This window comes from Sus scrofa, chromosome 11 (genome assembly GCF_054392235.1).
Source record: "Sus scrofa isolate SSC_HxYL_T2T_F1_AM1 chromosome 11, Sscrofa_HxYL_maternal_Yorkshire_Landrace_v2.0, whole genome shotgun sequence".
Classification (NCBI taxonomy): domain Eukaryota; kingdom Metazoa; phylum Chordata; class Mammalia; order Artiodactyla; family Suidae; genus Sus; species Sus scrofa.
Window position 1 is genome coordinate 74,590,840 of NC_139393.1, and position 17,371 is coordinate 74,608,210.

The following is a 17,371-nucleotide window of genomic DNA, read 5'->3' on the forward strand; positions in this document are numbered from 1 at the left end:
GACCTGATTTCAGTCCTAACCCTGTCACGCTCTAGCTGAAGGCCTGGGACAAATTCCTGACCCCTCTAAGTCTCAGATTTCCCTCCAGAGTAGCAGGAACCCTTCTGGCCTTCCTTTGAGAGTAAATAGCTTACGGATGGTCCTTGGCGCAGAGGTGTGCTCTGTAAATAGTCACTCCCTTTCTGTACCCCTCAAAAAATGTGCTCTTTTCTTTTCTTTTCTTGCTGCCCTGCAGCATATGGGGTTCCCAGGCCAGGGATCAGATCTGAGCCGCAGTTGCAAACTACGCCACAGCTGTGGCAGCACCAGATCCTTTAACGCACTGTACCTGGACAGGGATTGAACCTGTGTCTTAGTGCTTCAGCGATGCCACCAATCTCATTGTGCCCCAGTGGGAACTCCAGCTGGGCTGCTCTGTGCATACATTTACACACATATACACTTTGTTTCACTAAGGAGCGTGCGGATTTTCCTCTGTCTGTAGCCAGCCATGCAATCACACAGTAATATTTACTGAATAAACAACGGTGATAAAAGTACAAATGAGAATAAAAAATTCTTAATGAACTGCGTGAACTATTTGCGTCTAGAAGAGATTTGAATTTTCAGGCTCGGGATAATATTAGCACATTTGCGTCTGTTCTATCAACGTGGGAGGCAGAGTTAGACATGGCATTCTGGAGGAGAAAAAGGCACAGACAACCTCGCATCCCCAGAAATATTTTGATTTTTGACAAACTCCAAGTGGAATCTCAAAATACGTGCACGTGTTCATTGAGAAATGATGTCTCAGTCTGTTCTTTTTTCCTTTGTAGGTGTGGCTGGATCTCTTAAAACCTATTGTCAAGCAGATTAGACGTAAGTATATGCCGTAAGCATTTGCATTTAATGGTGATGGCAGATAGAAAGCCAGGCATTTTCCCTGCCTGCTGTTTCTCATCTAGATATTGTCTGCTCTGTGGCGTCGAGCACAACACATTCTGTTTTACTCCGTGATTGCGTTTTATCGTCCACGCATCCTCCGCTGTTAAAATGTGTCTTCCGCAATTTTTATGTATACCAATTTGGTAATCAAAACTTTGCTTGGAAAATCAAATATCGTTTTGATTAACAGCTAAAAGCAGGCTATCAAGACCCAGAACAATTGAACTTGTCTATGTTGGTATTTCTTGCTCTCACTTTGAAGGGAGAAGGTGGAGCCATTTATTCATGAAATTGCTATTGGGTTTTCTGTGCTGCCTTTTCAAAACCCATCAAGTCAGAATGCAAGCGGTGTTTGGAAAAATGAGGTGCCCCAAAGGGTGCCTGTATGTGTGTGTGTTTCCGAATGGCAGGCGGAATGGGTGGGAATCTGCCTCTGCATTTAGACCAAGTTGTCAAAGAAAAGATTAAGGGGCATCTAGGAGAGAAGTAAAAAAGAGAACACTTTTCCTCTCTGTCTCCTTCATCGTGCATCAGACAGAACTATCCTCCCTGCTTTGAGGTCAAGTTCGCAGACAAGGTCTGTTCTCCAGTGCCTCTCAAATGGTCCCTCACTGCAGCCAGAGTTCCGTCAAAGAGTCTGCGGATCCCAACACACTTGCGTTCCTTTAGTGGAGCCTGAGACACAAAATACCTCCTGGGGTGGTTTTTATGTCAGATTAAGAAGCCCCAGCCGGCCACTTAGAGCAATTGATGTGGCTGTAATAAACAGGCAGGCAGTGCTGAATGGACCTAATGCGAGTGAAATTGATGTTGATCTTCTGTCATTTAAATGAAGTAATTATTAGTGCGGAAAACGAAACAACCATTGTTTAATGTTTGCCGAGTGGCTGGCCAGGGACTCAGCAGCATGGGGCCCACATTGCTGAGAAGCCCCCGGGCCTGATGGCTGGCGGGAGCTTTGTCGTATCTAGAATGATGACGTGGGTCCCTGCAGTGACTCCTGATGGAAACTGCTAATGGTGGCAGCGTGTCCAACCAGGACAGCGGCTGTGGTTTGGGGCTGCACCAGAGCAAAGGTTCTCCGTTTCATCTCTGTGCACAGGGACTCGCTCCGTGTGACGAAGCTGTCGCTTTGCTTTCAGTGCTAGCGCCTGCCTGGCTTTGGACTTTCTAAGGATCCGAAGAGCCTCATTTAATTCCCTGTCTGTGCAAATTGCTGTAGGGAACGAGCTCGGCCTTTCTTCTGTCTTTCCCATTTTGCTGTTATTTTGTGATGCAGAATTGGAGTGGTTAGTGGCAAGAAGCCTGGCTTCTCTTGGCTTCAGTATTCCCGTGCCTTCCCCTTTTATTCCTAATGTTGCATATATCGCTGACATCTTCACCTTATAATTGATCATTTTAAGGTTTTTTTCCCCTAAATTTGAATGTGTTGTCATAGAAATTATAGTACCACATGTAATGTTTGTCTTAGTAAAAGGAAGAGCAGAATGACATGTTCTGCTTTTATACAATTGCTGTTAAAATTTGGATTTGATTAAATTAGCTTGTATTTCCTAGCTCTTGAAACTTATTGCTGTTATTCCAAATGGCAGAACACGTAAGATTGCTCTTAAATTATAGTTTACACAGCAAAAGAAACTCGGCCTCAGGTTACAAATGATTATTTTCAAATTGACATCATGTTCTAATTCTGAAAAATTATCTGTCTCCTTCTCACCCTGCCCACCTTCTTCCAGATCTGCTTCCTGATTTTGTCAAAATTTATCGATAAGATGGCATATAAAACACTCAGTAAAGGCTTTGTCTGACTGTGAACACATTAGGAACCTGGACCTCATAGATAATTAAAAAATAACGACAGGGCATACCCTTTTGGCACAGCGGAAAAGAATCCGACTAGTGGAGTTCCCGTTATGGCGCAGTGGTTAACAAATCCGACTAGGAACCATGAGGTTGCGGGTTTGATCCTTGGCCTTACTCAGTGGGTTAAGGATCCAGTGTTGCCGTGAGCTGCATTGTAGGTCACAGATGCGGCTTGGATCCCAAGTTGCTGTGACTGTGGCTACAGCTCCGATTCAACCCCTAGCCTGGGAACCTCCATATGCCACGGGAAGTGGCCCTAGAAAAGGCAAAAAGACAAAAAGAAAAAAAAAAAAATCCATCTAGTATCCATGAGGATGTGGTTTGATCCCCTGGGTTGATGATCCAGCATTGCTGTGAGCAGTGGTGTAGGTCACAGACACCGCTTAGATCCCACGTGGCTGTGCTGTAGGCCGGCAGCTGCAGCTCCAATTTGATCCCTAGCCTGGGAACCTCCATGTGCTGTGGGCATGGCCCCTAAAAAATAGCAGTAATAATAAACTATATAACTAATTTACTTATTCATTATTTCTTCCTAAGTTATCTAAATCCTATATTTGGACTAAAGCAGACAGATAAATTCTCAAGGTCAAATGCCTTCTTTATTTTTATTTTTCGGCTGCACCTGTGGCATATGGAAGTTCCTGGGCCAGGGATCAAATCTGAGCTGCAGCTGCAACCTACACCACAGCTGTGGCAATGCCAGATCCTCAACCCACTGCACTGGCCAGGGATCGAACCTGCGCCGCCACAGAGATGACACTGATCCTTAACCTGCTGTGCCACAGCAAGAACTCCCACAGATGTCTTCCTTAAAACCTGGGTATAATTTTAAGTCTCCAGAGAAAAAGTTTAATGTGTCAATATAATGCCCTTGTCACAGTATTTTTAAAAATCAGGTCTCTGTCTCCCCAGGTTATGAAAATATGAATTAGTAACTGAACTTAATCAGCTCTTAAGTGACTTGGGTGTTGGCAGATGACTCTTGGCAAGATGGGAATGAGACTCAGTATTTGGTGTGTGATGTGCTCTCTAAAGTTTTTGTCTGAATGGCATTTGAAAGACCAGTCAGTAAATGCTTTCCTGCTGCCCCTTCCTTTTTAGGGCCAAAGCACGTTGTTGTGAAGTTTGTGGTGAAATTCTTTCCACCTGACCACACGCAACTCCAAGAAGAACTCACAAGGTTAGTGGTTTGGAAACTGGGCCTTTATGGCTGTGGGGCACCAAGGCAGAGAGAGAGGTCATATCCCAAGTCGGCCGATAAAACATTTGCACTGTGTTGCCTTGACCAGCCATCTGTCTTCTGCCTGTCACTGAACCGTCCTTTCTCCCAGCCGTGCTTACATACATGGGGCTTGGGGAGGGGAAGTACTAGTTTGCCCCAAAAGCTGGTTTCTTCAAGGCCTGAACTGGGCTTATAACCTGTCCTTTTCCCCTCTTACATCTGTCCCATCACACGAAAGTTTTGGGAAATGAATCTCTTCTGTGAATCCAAGATGTTAACACAGTTTCTCTCTGCTGCTACAATTGGATGAATGGACATCAACTGTAGGTCAGTCTCTTTGAAAGTGTGGCCAAGTGAGCAAAGTGTGACCAAGCCCTGCCCTGGGAAACAGAGCGGATGCTTGGGTTTTTGATGTAAGCAAAGGGGAGGGTGATAACTAGAACGAGAAGGGGTGGAGAGGGGTGAGTTTGGTTCCACCAGATCATGCTTGAGGTCCCTGCTGGCCGCCCCGTGGCTGTGTCACGAGGGACAGCGGATACCCGGATATGCGCTTCCAGGAAGAGGGGAAGGCGAGGATCTTCCCGAGGCGTCCCGAGTTCTGAATGAGTTGCTGCTGATTGTTTATGTCCACTTCCCCGCCTCGGATTGCTGAGGCAGTTAAGTGGCCAGGAGCTGCAGAGGCCACCAGCCTTCTGAAAACCGCATGCCGTTGGCCAGGACGCTTTGTGTAGAGGAGAAGCAGCTGGAGCTGCCACCCCCAGTGCCAAGCTGCGGGGGGTGGTGGGGGGCGGGGGGGGGGCTCGTACATGCAGCATCTTCAGGTGATGTCCTTATTGGGGCTCCCGTGTCTGTTTCTTGGGCTGGTTTTCCTGTTGTTGGCACACGCATTGCTCCAAGCTCAGAATATTGAAGTGATTCTAAAGGCGAGCCTGGCCGTGGGTCAGCGGGCCACCTTTTCCTCCTGCATCTGCCTGGGCGTTCATCCTGCTTAGGAAGGTGGCAGCCTAAACTCTTCCCTGCCAGCTCTTCTCCCTGTGAGACTTTACAGGGAGCTTTGCCCCTTTGCAGTGTTTGTGAATCATCGTGTCTAGAGGTTTGTGAATCATCTTCCATTCTGGTCCTTGTTAGAAAATGCCATACAGCTTGTGACCATCAGGCCGTGTGTGTGTGTGCCTGGTGTTTTGATCTAATAAATGCCTCGAGTGACCTAAGACCCGTTGGACGTAGCAGGTTTGGAGTTTTGTTGTCCCTGTTTTCTGGCCCCCAGTGTTAAGTGACATTTAAAAAAATCTTTTCCGAGGAGAGAATTCATGGTGGCTGAAGGGGGGTAAAATTGACAGAAAACTTAGAAGCCCACCCCCTCACCCCCACCACCGCCCCCATGGCTGTCCGCTTTGTCCCAAGGTGTGACGGGAAGGGGACCTCTCAGATCCAATGTGTTGACTCCCACACTCTCAGATTCCTGTTTAAGCAGACACTTTAATGATGTGACCATTGAAATGCCAGGCAGTTTTCCTTGGCAGATGGTGAGGGAGGGGGAGGGTGTGGGAGAAGCTCCATAGGGACGGCTTTAGGCGACGGACGTGCGGGGGACAAGAGTGAGACAGACAGAGATGGGCCTGCAATTTTCAGCAGACTGTCAGTGACTCGAGCTGAAATGCATTCCTCAGGCCTCCAGGAATAGCTTTCAGCATCCCATGTATATAGATTGAAGATTAGATTGCACTTTGCCTGCTAAGCAGGAAGCTGGATTCTTTTCTGTTTATTGAACTGCACTTTGGTGGAACTCTTGTCCGTACTGACACCAGGGCCCAGGCGTCTAGAAGGAGAAAAGCACTGACTCCTTTGTGCAAGTTTGAAACAGCTAGGGAGGAGTTCCCGTTGTGACTCAGCAGTAACGAGCCAACTAGTATCCATGAGGATGCAGGTTCAATCCCTGGCCTCTCTCAGTGAGTTAAGGATCCAGTGTTGCTGTGAGCTGTGTTGTAGGTCACAGGCATGGCTCAGATCCCAAGTGGCTGTGGCTGTGGTGTAGGCTGGCAGCTGCAGCTCCAATTTGTCCCCTAGCCTGGGAACTTCCATATGCCACGAGTGTGGCCCTAAAAAGCAAAAAAAGAGGAAGAAGAAGTATGAGTAGCTACGCAGTACCTGCTGCAGTCTTTTCCTTGGCTGGCAGAGACTTTGTACTCTATATTGAGTAAGGGGAGAAAAAAATTAAGATTAGGAAATAAACTGAAATTGACTTCTTTAAAACATGGCATAAGAAGGCTGTGATTTGCAACCCCTGTGGTCCCTGGCAAGTGTCAGCCCTCTGATTGGCCCCCTCATGTCTGCCCTTCTGCCAAGGAGAGTTGATTCCACCTTGAGCATTTGGGATGAATTTGATTGGAATTGCTTCCGTTTCTAATACAAAAAGTGCTGCTGAATTTCTAAAGGTAGCCCTGCAGCCAGCGTGCCTGACTCAGCGCTGCCTGCCGCTAAGAGAAGGACCAGGAAGGTCTGTCTTAGATTTCAAGGGCCTTAGAACTGGAAGAGTCCGTGTCATCTGAAGGTGACAAGTTCCTCCCTTGGCCTCCAGCTCAGCACTTGCCCTCTAACTAAATCTGAACTCCCAGGCCCAGCACCATCTCGCCACCCATAGGAGACCCGCCCCAGGTGGTCCCACACCTGTGGGACTCTGATCCCGAGCCTGTCCGTGGACACAGGACCCTGGGTTTGGACTGGTAGCTGGTACCATATTCGGAATGTCATTGCTTTTCAAACAAATTCTTCCTGCTTCTTTACCAATGAACCCCACAGATAAGAATTAAAGCCTGTGGTTCTAAGAAGTATCGAGGTCAAACAAAAATAGCCACTGCCTCGTCCAGAGAGATGGCTTGTACCGCCTCTTCCTGTATAAACCGTGTGCTGATATTGTGGTTGCTTTATATTCTCTGCCTTTCTCCCCTTTGACTTTCCAAAGGGAGAGACCGAGAGAGAGCGAGAGAATGAGAACGAATGAACATTAGGGGGTGGGATTAAGGTTAACTGTGGTCGGTCTGGGGATGTTTTTGGTTTTGGCTTTTTGGTTCTAGGTTTGATTGATTGATTGATTGATTGATTGATTGATTGATTGATTTTTCCTGGTTGCAGAAGGCCTCTGTAGTTCTTAATAATGGAATTTCTTAGATCACTTAAAGGGGATTCACTTTTCTGTTATAAAAAAAATAGAAGTTGGAGTTCCCGTCGTGGCGCAGTGGTTAACGAATCCGACTAGGAACCATGAGGTTGCGGGTTCGATCCCTGCCCTTGCTCAGTGGGTTAAGGATCCGACGTTGCCGTGAGCTGTGGTGTAGGTTGCAGGCGAGGCTCGGATCCCGAGTTGCTGTGGCTCTGGCATAGGCTGGCAGCTACAACTCCGATTAGACCCCTAGCCTGGGAACCTCCATATGCCGCAGGAGTGGCCCAAGAAATGGCAGAAAGACAAAAAAATAAATAAATAAATAAAAGTTGCTCATATGCATTGCATGTTTTTGTCCTAGTCGCTATGCTTTCCATGGATTATCCCGTTTTAATTCTTAGGGAGACTTCTGTGGTTAGTTGGTCTTGTCAAATGCCCTTTTAAAAAAAAGTTCAAAAGAACCTTTTGTGATCACACAAGTAGTCCATGTAGCGTAGAATGTTAGAAAATGCGAGTAAACTAGACTCAGAAGATACAATACTCGGCTTCTGTTGCAGAGGGCTGGGCATTACTAACGCCTCAGTGAGATGGCCTTTCTGATTTTTTTTTTTTTTCTCCATGTGTCTACGTTTACTTTTCATCTCATCATATACCCTGGCCATAGTCACAAGTTCCCCTTTGTCCTCGAGATGTCATTTATACCTGCTCATCTGAACTGAGAGTCACCAGCCGTCCTGCCCTTTGGACCGCTTCATCTCGCCGAGTCCCTCTTTACTTTTTCTCTTCTTGGTACCATCTTGTTGACGAAATTGGACCTGTCAGCCTAGAAAATAACCTACCTCCTAAATTTGTCTGTTTGCCTCCTGTGATGCTGTGTCACCCCTTCCTCAGTCTTCCGGATCGCCTGCCAATTCGTCCTCAGTTCTAAAGGCTTGATGGGGGGCGGGGGGAGTTCCCGCCATGGCTCAGCAGGAACGAACCGACTGGTATCCATGAGGATGTGGGTTCGATCCCTGGCCTCGCTCAGTGGGTTAAGGATCTGGCATTGCTGTGAGCTGGGGTGTGGGTCACAGGATTGACAGATGCAAGCGAAACATTCTTGGCTAGAATGCCAGCATAAGTGGTATGGTGTGCTCGCTGTTTCATGACTGATGCTGATCACTGAGTTTGGGTGGTGACATCTGACCTTTCTGTTGTGAAGGGAAGTCATGTGACTTTGTCTGTATACCAATGTCCAGACTCCTAAGTGGTTTTTACACCGATTAACAGCCCTGACCAGAGTCAGTCATTTCTCTAGAGGCTGTAGGATGAGGATTTTATAATTCTTTTATTGGTGTTATTGGTTGATGCTCTTCTGTAAAGTGGAACTTTGCCTCATCTGCTTGGAAAATCTATATCTCTGAAATACCCTGCCTACTGGAGAGGCAGATTGCATGCCCTTGGTTACAGTTCTTAATACAGAATTGCTTTACTAGACTCCCCAAATAACGACACCTTCCATTTCCCCCCGCTTTTCTTGAGTATTATAAGGCACTCATGAGATCTCATTAGTTACATGAGTTTTGATTGACTTTCATCATTCTTTTTGCTACTCAAGTTGTCACAACTGTGGCCAGTGGACTCCCCGTCAAGATTTTCCCCTATTAATTAATTAATTAATATGTTTATTGGGCCGCCGCAAATGCGGCGTATGGAAGTTCCCGGGCCAGAGGTCACATCCGAGCTGCCGCTGCTGGCCTGCATCACAGCCACAGCAATGACAGATCCCAGCCGCATCTTCGACCTACACTGCAGCTCACGGCAACGCCAGACCCTTAACCCACTGGGCGGTCAGACCTTCATCCTCATGGATGCTAGTCGAGTGCATTTCTGCTGAGCCACAGTGGGAACTCCTTGTCCCCCTTTTAATACCACCCGTTTATACTTGAAAACTTCCCTGCTCTCTGGTGTAATTGGACCTGCCAGGCTTCCTACCTTCGCCTACCCGACACCTGGAACCTGCCATTTCTCCAAGGACCTCCCTTCTCATCCTGCCAATGGGCAGTTGTATGAGAGCCAGATCTGCTTGCTAATTGTTGCTGCCGAGGGGACGCTGCTTCTAGACACTTGGCAAAGCTAGCAAATATCTTTCTAGAAATCTATGAGTTCATATTGATGTTCTCAAATCGATTTTAACATCGCCCTGTTTTTACTTAATTTCTTTGATTTATGTGTTCCTGTTTTTCTCTTCCACAGAAGATGTTTACTTTATTAGGTAAGGAATTTTTAAATAGCATAAACTGATTTTTACACATCTGGCAACTGAGACTTAGGGAAGAGGCCGAGTGAATATTACACTACAAAAAAAGATGCTTTATGTTCCCAATCCCATTGGCAAAGCTTTTCCTACCCGTAGTAACCCGCTATTATTAACTGAGCCGCAAAGCCATTTTTTTAGTATATTTGATGACTGATCTGTGAAAAAATTTAACACGTTGCTGCACCCTGCATAAATATATAGGGTGGCAAGTTACAGTCTTAATTTGTTGCAGCTCTTTCTCCCCATAGACCGTGAAATGCCTTACTCAGCATGTGAAAAGGTTATATAGCATGTGTCTCCTGGCGCTTTGAGGGAGATATGAATATTTGCATCACACTCAGGAGCCCCAGGAATTCATCCTGCCTGTGCAGACTTTCTTGTGGTTTATATACTTTTTTTTTTTCCCTCCTTTTGTCTTTTTAGGGCCACACCTGCAGCATATAGAGGTTCCCAGGCTAGGGGTCTAATCGGAGCTGTTGCTGCTGGCCTACACCACAGCCACAGCCATGCCAGATCCGAGCCACGTCTGACCTACACCGCAGCTCACGGCAATGCCGGATCCTTGACCCACTGAGGGAGGCCCAGGATTGAACCCGCCACCTCATGGTTCCTAGTCGGATTCGTTTCCGCTGCCCCATGAAGGGACCTCCTATATACCTTTCTTTAGGCCCTCATTGTGCGGGCACATTGCCCGGAGTGAGGCTGCCTGTGATGCCATCCCTCCCCGCCCTTTCTGCCTGCCACGCATCTCCGTGTACTTGATGCCCATCTCTGTTTGTGTTCGCAGGTACCTGTTTGCTCTGCAGGTGAAGCAGGACCTGGCTCAAGGCAGGCTGACGTGTAATGACACCAGCGCCGCCCTCTTGATCTCACACATTGTGCAATGTAAGTCCCGTTGGCTTCCTGCAGAACGCATGTGGGAAACAACCCAATTTGCTCGTCCAGGGGAAAAAAATGACATGCACTAAAAGCAAGAGTCACGTCTTTGTATTAGTTTGCTGTTGGCATGAAGGCCAAGGGTTGGAAAATAATACTCCTAACTTCATTTCGTATTCTCAGCCTGCAAGCATTGATCCGATTCTGTGTCCTGGCATTATCCTACTCTCTTCTTACTGGGCCGCAATTATTGATCACTCAGTTAACGCGAAGGAGAAGCTTGAATGGACGGAGGCCACATAGACTAAACTTGTTCTGTCCTGTTCTTGGATGTGATATTCGTCATTGAAAATGGTATTTAGGAGTTCCCGTCGTGGCGCAGTGGTTAATGAATCTGACTAGGAACCATGAGGTTGCGGGTTCGGTCCCTGCCCTTGCTCAGTGAGTTAAGGATCCGGCGTTGCCGTGAGCTGTGGTGTAGGTTGCAGATGCGGCTCGGATCCCGCATTGCTGTGGCTCTGGCGTAGGCCTGTGGCTACAGCTCCGATTCGACCCCTAGCCTGGGAGCCTCCATATGCCACAGAAGCGGCCCAAAGAAATAGCAAAAAAAAAAAAAAGACAAAAAAAAAAAAATGGTATTTAGCCTTCGGACATCCAGCTGACCAAGATTTCTCTTCTTATATTCTGCTAGATTTCAGTAAACCAGGAAGCTGGGCAGAATCTGAGTGATGCTTGAAATGAGATATTTTAATTCTCTTCGTCTAGACCAAGAATGAATGAGGTTGTGCTCACAGTAAGGCTTACTGGTGACTCACCTGGGCACTTTTTTCCTCTTGGTCAAGGCAGGAGTTACTTGAAATAGGATATACCCCGGAGTTCCCCTTGTGGCTCAGCGGAAATGAACCTGACTGGTATCTATGAGGATGCAGGTTCGATCCTTGGCCTCACGTATTGGGTTGGGGACCCGGCATTACCTGGAGCTGTGTGTAGGTTGCAGATGTGGCTCGGATCCCAAGTTGCTATGGCTATGGTGTAGGCAGATGGCTACAGCTCCAGTTCAGCCCCTAGCCTGGGAATTTCCATATGCCGTGGGTGCAGCCCTAAAAAGCAAGAAAAAGAATAAAGAAAAAAAAAATAGGATATACACGTTATGTTTCAGGAAGGAAAGTATGTATATCGACCAAGGTCAACGTGTATAAGCACTGGTATCAAAAAATTGGGCCATTGTAGGAGTTCCCGTGGAGGCGCAGTGGTTAACAAATCCGACTAGGAACCATGAGGTTGCGGGTTCGGTTCCTGCCCTTGCTCAGAGGGTTAAGGATCCAGCGTTGCCGTGAGCTGTGGTGTAGGTTGCAGACGCAGCTCGGATCCCGCGTTGCTGTGGCTCTGGCGTAGGCCGGTGGCTACAGCTCTGATTCAACCCCTAGCCTGGGAACCTCCATATGCCACGGGAGCGGCCCAAGAAATAGCAAAAAAAAAAAAAAAAAAAAGACCAAAAAAAAAAAAAAATTTGGGCCATTGTATCATTTTAAAATTTGCATTCTGTTTGCAGTAGTCCAATACAATCAACCCTGTCCTGCTTAGATAATTGCCTAGTTAGTAAGAGTTCCAGAGCTTTGTACGAAAGGGCATTCCCAGGAGTCACCAAATTACCCTAGTCTAACACAAGGAGGCTGTGCTTGTCTTCTTCTTGTTTGTTCATGGGCATTGCTGACTATCTACCAGACTTAGCAGGTGGGAGTTTTCTTATTAATTTGGAAAAATGGGAGTTCCTGCTGTGGTGCAACAGGATCTCTATAGTGCTGGAATGCGGGTTCAATCCCCCAGCCCAGCACAGTGGGTTGACGGGTCCAGTGTTGCCGCAGCTTCAGTGTAGGTCAAACTTGAGGCTTTTATCTGATGCCTGGCCTGGGGAACTCCACATGCCATGGGGCAGCCACTAAATAAATAAACAAATAGGGGAAATGGTGCGAGAAAAAGCAAACAAATGAAACCTGTGTTCCAGCTTTATGCGTATTATCTCATTTAATTCTTAGAACAACCCCATGAGCTCACTATTCTTATCCCCATTTAACAAATGAGGGTGCTTTGGCACAGAAAGTTATGTAACTTTTCCCTCTTGTTTGGTCTTCCCTCTTCTTACAGTGGAGAGAGGAGGGCTCTGAATCGGGTGGACCTGGTTTTTCTTTGTTGGTAGTTTACCCAGACATGCTACTAACCTCTCAACCTCTTTCTTCTGGAACACGGCAATCGTATAATGTGTTTCACAAGGCTGTGAAAATGAAACAGTAGCATAAAGACTCAGCATATGTTAGGTGTTCAATAAACATACTCTTCTTGAACCTGACTCACCTGCAACTCTCCCTTTCCAAACAATGGGAATTTTTGAAATAGAGCTTCCTTATTGGAGTAGCGACTTCATCAAAGGTCTCTGACCCTGGGTTTCCGGTGAGAGAGGAGAAATTTACTCAAATATCTGTGATGCCATTAGTCTTCTACCCCCTTCCTCCTTTGCCCCTTCATTTTTAAAATCTGTTAATAGGAGTTCCCACTGTGGCTTAATGGGGGGATCAGTGGCATCTCGGGAGCGCTGGGACACAGGTTCAATCCCTGGCCTGGCGCAGTGGGCTGAAAGGTTCTAGCGTTGCCTCAGCTATGGCTTATGTCACGACTCTGGCTCAAATCTGATCCCTGGCCTGGGAACTCCCTACGCTGCAGAGCAGCCAAAGGAAAAAAAAAAAGTCTGTTAATAGAGTGAATCTTACCTTAACATACGGGAAGTACAAGGTCACTGGCATCCAGAAAATCCTGTGCTTGGTCTGATGGGCCCCCTCACCCCCAGACACTAACAGGGGGCTCAGAATCCCCAAATAATCTCGAGTGCTCCAGAGAAAATGAAACAGGTGGTTCAGAGGTCCTTCTGTTTCCATACTGTTTGATACGCAGTTACCTGACACAAGAGTTCTATAATCTTATAAAGCCCCTTTTCTGTATTTTTGAGCATCCTGTATCATGGAAAGAGAAATTTCAGAGTCCTCTGTGGATAGATTGTTCGTTTTAAATTATTGATTGGTAATTACATTATCAGTAAGGTATGAGGGATCCGCTCATCTCCCTTCTTCAGAAGTGATATCAATATTGATGGGAAATTATCTCTAGTGAGCTGTTTTCATCGCATCCGTTTCTATGTACACAGCCTGACTTTTAAAATTAAAAGAAAGTTTCCTCCCTTCTTTCGTTTGCATTCATGGAGGCATCTTTCAGATAGCCCATGGTTTTTCATTTGTTGCTGGCCTTAGATATCTCCTGTATATATTTCAAACTTTTAATTTTCTCTCACTGATTATGAACAGACCAAATGGGACAAGCTGAGGTAGAGACGAATCAGGCACTAGACAGATAGGCTGATGCGATACGTAGCGTGGAGGTTTGGCCGGGCTACATTTCTGCAGGTCCTGTACGTGTCCATTCTGAAAATGGTACCCGGCAAGACAAATTTGTCCAAGCACATCCCTATGAGATTTCATTCAGCAAAATCACAGGGTTTGGCATTGCTGCTGCTCCTATTTTGTGCAGAGAGTAGACGGCTAAGGAATTTTTTTTTTTTTCTCTTTACGGCCGTACCTATAGCACATGGAAGTCTCTCAGCCTAGGGATCAAATCAGAGCTGCAGCTGCGACCTGTGCCACAGCCACAGCAACACTGGATCTGAGCCCCATCTGCAACCTACGCCACAGCCCGCAGCAACGCGAGATCCTTAACCCACTGAGCAAGGCTAGGGGTTGAACCCACATCCTCACAGATGCAATGTCAGGTCCTTAACCCACCACGGGAACTCCACCTGCTGAGGAATTTCATGTACACACCAGCTAATATGACGCCTCTAATTTAAAAAGAGTAAGTCATGTCTTGCACGTTTATCAGTTCTCAGTCTCTCCAGACATAGGGAAGTGCCTATTGCCGTATTTCTAAGATGAGAGCAAGTGGGAGAAGGTGGCCTTCCTTGTTCTGTTGCCCTTGCAGCTTAGGAGGGAAAGGCAAGGGACTTCCAGGAAAAGATGCCAAAGGAAAAACTAAACTTCTCAAACTCTTTTTGTTATCAAATTACGGAAAAGACTGTGTTATAAGATCCATGTGTGTTAAGAAACCCAAGCTTAAAATGTAGGATGTGTGTGAGTCGCCCCCTCGCCCCCACATATGCAGTCAGTCTCCATAACCTGCAGATCCCTTGTGTGCACATTTACCTAATCTCTAAACCGTGTTAGTGACCCCAGAATCTGCGCTTTTGGTGCTTTCATGCTCACTCGCAGACACGCACAAGGTGGTGCAAAATTTGAGTCACGCCGCACACGCCTCCCTGGCCATGGTCAGATGAGGGAGCACCCTGCCTTTTGGTTTCCACTGCCATACTGTAAACACATGTCCTTTTTGTGATCTATTTAGTGCCACCCTTTGTGCATTTCTGTGCTTTTTGTTGCTGATTTGCCTGTTTCAAATGGCCCAGAAGTGTCGTTTCTGACATGCTGTGTCGTGGTCCTAAGTGCAGGAAGGTTTTGATTTTACTTAGAAGAAAATAAACATGGGTGCAGATAAGCTTCATTCAGGCATGACTTCCAGTGCTGTTGGCTGCATTTCAATGTTCATGAATCCACAAGGTATGTAAAATAGGATGTTTTTGGACAGAAACACACAGAAAACAAGGTCCGTTGATGAAAGTCTTTCGTGACTCCTAGGAACCTAACCCCATATTTCCCCTAGGAACGGTGGTTTAGTATTCACTGAGTGCGTGTTCCCGAGGACTCTGTAGAACACACTGCCTTGTATAGGGAGGTGCACTGTGCTTTCTCAGGCCAGATAGAAGGGATGCCGAAAAGACCATCCCACCATCACCAAGTCAATCAGTAAGGGTGGCGCACACGGCAGGGAGGTCCCCACCACTTCTGCGCTCTTTTCTGTGATGGGGGGGGTGGAAACTTCCCTTAGGGCAAAATTTGTTCAGAAAGGGCAGTTAGGAAAAAATGTTGATTTGCCATAGCAGCAGGAAGCTAGCGAGTGATTGATTCTTCCAGTGGCTCCGCTGGAGCCAGGTGAGTTGGCACTGTGGTGCAAGGTTCATATTCCCAGTAGGTGTGATTTATGGCAACATATAGATCACTTCCTGCCTGAGGATGGGGGTGCATGGCCCAAAGTATGACAAGCTGCACTTCACATGACAAAGTGAAAGGTAGGTTTCATAGTAACAGTTTACTAGCTTTTATTCTAGACAGCCAGGCTGTGGTCATTAAGCTACCCCTTTTATTAAGCTTGTTACACACACTATGATAAGGCATTCTGTCCCAGCTGTATTAAAGTGCCGTAAACTGAGCCGGAGGTAGGGTCATCAGAGTCCAGTTATTATTTTAAAGTTCTCTCCTTTAGATTTCCAGGTTACAGCAATTGGGGCGCTTTCCTTGAGGTTGCGTGAAAAAAAAGAATCCTCTTTCTTACAGATAAAAATTCATGAGACTTTGCCAAACATGATCAGTCATTTCTGGCAACAGGACTGCACAAAATTTAAGAAACTTTATTTTTACCAAATTAGGTGACGTACTTTTGCCCGTATTTCTAATCGCCGTTTCTTCTACCTGATCAAACATTTGGGGTTTGCACGAGTGATTGTCATGTGTGTGTTTCCAGGGTTTTGATTTTGTCACGTTCTTAGGTTGTGGGACTTCTTTAGAGGTCGGAAGGTCTTCATGCGTAAATCTAGACTTTACTGCCTGCAATCGACGTGAACCCCTGGATTGCAGAGTGGAGAGGAAAGAAACAAACCAGGAACACACATGGCCAAAGACGGATGATGCTGAAGGGTTCTTTCCAACCGTTAGGGACGAGGGAACGTGGAAGCTGTCGTCTTACGTCGGCACAGTTGTTAAATATGTCCCCGCATCCACATCTTCTCACATCCGCCCCCAGGATCCCCACCAGTGGGTCGCCTTACGCTGTCAAGCTAGCTTTTCTGGTTTACTCGCTGCGCACCAGTCCACTGGGAATACAGCAGATTGGGAGGTACTAATATATGTGGCTGCTTTTTCTTTCTCTCTTTCTCTGTAGCTGAGATTGGCGATTTCGATGAAGCATCGGACAGAGAACATTTAGCAAAAAATAAGTACATACCTCAGCAAGATGCCCTAGAAGACAAAATTGTGGAATTTCACCATAACCATATGTGAGTCTCGTTCGTGGCTTCCTGCTGCCTTTGAGCCGTTTCTCTGTCCTTCAGCATATAGGGGAACACACACACACACAGAGTAACTTGGAAAGGAATACGCAGGGCAGAAAAGAGAGCAGAGGCTCAGTGAGTGTTATTTATCCCAGACTCAGAAATGCAGGTTACCCGCTCAGGACCAGACCTCTGGGCTCCTTGCTTGCTTTCCCAGGAGATCAGAGTAACGCTGGAATTTTAGGACACCCATGCTTTGGAGTAAAAGGGAAAGCGGGTGTGACCAAGTACCAGGACATCAGGAACAGAACGTTGTAAACTAGCAACAGTATAAGAATATTGTGAAAACGGGGAGTTCCCGTCGTGGCGCAGTGGAGGCGACTGGGAACCATGAGGTTGCAGGTTCGATCCCTGGCCTCTCTCAGTGGGTTGGGGATCTGGCGTGGCTGTGGCTGTGGCGTAGGCTCGTGGCTGTAGCTCTGATTGGACGCTGGCCCAGGAGCCTCCCTGTGCTGCAGGTGTGGCCCTAAAAAAAGACAAAGGCAAAAAAATAAAAGGATATTGTGAAAATGGAGAGAACTTTTGTACCATCTCCATTTGTTTCTTTGTTTTGTTTGGGTCAGAAAGATATTTTGAAAGCATTCTCTGTGCCTTTTGTTTCTGGCTCTGTTTTAAGGAAGTCCCGGTGACAGTTGCCTTTATAGAAGGGGTGTTGCCTTGAACTTTTGCAAGTCGAAGGCTCTTCTCAGTGACCAGAAACCTGTTTCAACACGATGGTGTTTTGCTTCTATTTGACCTTAAAGGAAATTCTTTGAGCGTCTGAAA

The 17,371-nt window shown here is 46.6% G+C and overlaps 1 protein-coding gene across 16 annotated transcripts in view; it reads left to right on the top strand.

Annotated features, from left to right (window-relative positions):
* Positions 1-17,371, top strand: part of FARP1 (FERM, ARH/RhoGEF and pleckstrin domain protein 1) — a 309,200-nt gene that overhangs the window by 217,698 nt on the left and 74,131 nt on the right. For all 16 annotated transcript variants that reach the window (XM_084982203.1, XM_084982197.1, XM_084982198.1 and 13 more), the window contains 4 exons: positions 816-858; positions 3,889-3,967; positions 10,256-10,353; positions 16,438-16,552. In XM_084982203.1, the coding sequence (XP_084838329.1) occupies positions 816-858; positions 3,889-3,967; positions 10,256-10,353; positions 16,438-16,552 (335 nt within the window). The remainder of the gene's footprint in view (positions 1-815; positions 859-3,888; positions 3,968-10,255; positions 10,354-16,437; positions 16,553-17,371) is intronic.